This window comes from Limulus polyphemus, unplaced genomic scaffold, assembly GCF_000517525.1.
Source record: "Limulus polyphemus unplaced genomic scaffold, Limulus_polyphemus-2.1.2 Scaffold45, whole genome shotgun sequence".
Lineage (NCBI taxonomy): Eukaryota > Metazoa > Arthropoda > Merostomata > Xiphosura > Limulidae > Limulus > Limulus polyphemus.
In genome coordinates, this window is record NW_013665655.1 from 51,169 (window position 1) to 52,190 (window position 1,022).

General features: G+C 30.6%; 1 protein-coding gene across 1 annotated transcript in view; it reads right to left on the reverse strand.

Annotated features, from left to right (window-relative positions):
- Nucleotides 1-1,022, reverse strand: part of LOC106462336 (rapamycin-insensitive companion of mTOR-like) — a 71,874-nt gene that overhangs the window by 39,283 nt on the left and 31,569 nt on the right. Inside the window, exon 11 of the mRNA XM_013922252.2 lies at nt 267-333. Within this exon, the coding sequence (XP_013777706.1) occupies nt 267-333 (67 nt within the window). The remainder of the gene's footprint in view (nt 1-266; nt 334-1,022) is intronic.

Genomic DNA, 1,022 nt, shown 5'->3' on the forward strand with positions numbered 1-1,022 from the left:
TGCTTCTTAAACTATGTGCATTTATGAAAGTTCTTATGAAGTTTCTAACAATTTCATCCACTAGTTTTATTGCTGGAATGAGATATAGCAAGACTTGCGTTGGCTACTAAGAAAGTTAGTAGCCGGTGGTCATCGGGTTAAACAAACTTTTGATACAATCATGAAAAAGTATACTTTTTGTCATAAAATAATCCTTCAAATTACTTTAGACTTTTGTATAATCACAAAACCTCTTCCACAGAATTTATTTTAAAATGAAAACTTACCTCCAACACTCCAATTTGAACAAACGCAAACAATAAAAGTGCTAAGTAGTTTTCAACAAAATTTGTTCTGGAAATTCAAACAAAAAGAAGAATAAAAACCACTTTAATTTGGATTTAGTAATGATTTTAATCATAGTAAGATACAATCAAATGAGAAATACATATATATCTTTTATCTGCAATCAACATATCAAATTAACCCTTTCGAGACAGGTCATGGGTGAAAGGCCATATCATCTCATTTGTTGACTTGCATTCAAAATGTTATTGAACTACTATTTCATGAATTTATGTCAATACGGTTGGTATCAAACTGTAGATTATAAATTTTAGTACCATATATTACTCAATTTCTTACTTTAAAAGCAAATATTGAAAAAACACAGGTAAACATCGATTTCTGTGTGTCATGTGGTATGTTGAATGCAGCACTGGTTCAAATGAGATGTTTGTGAATTCAAAATAATCAGTTTATAGTTTTGAACGAATTAGAAACTCAAATTATCGATATTGACAAGCTAGAATATAAAATAAGAGCCTCTTATCTTTTCAAGTTGCTAATATATTGCTCACGTAATAAATCAAACACAGTGACACCTTGCCCATCTCCTTCCATTTTTGGAAATGCTCCCTTACTTACTTCTATATATGTCATAAATAACCAATCGGGAGCTCAGAATGTCCCACTAGTGGCTTTCTCAACCATTTTAGTGGACTTGGTGACATTTCTTTCTTTTTGAACCAATATTTCAACAA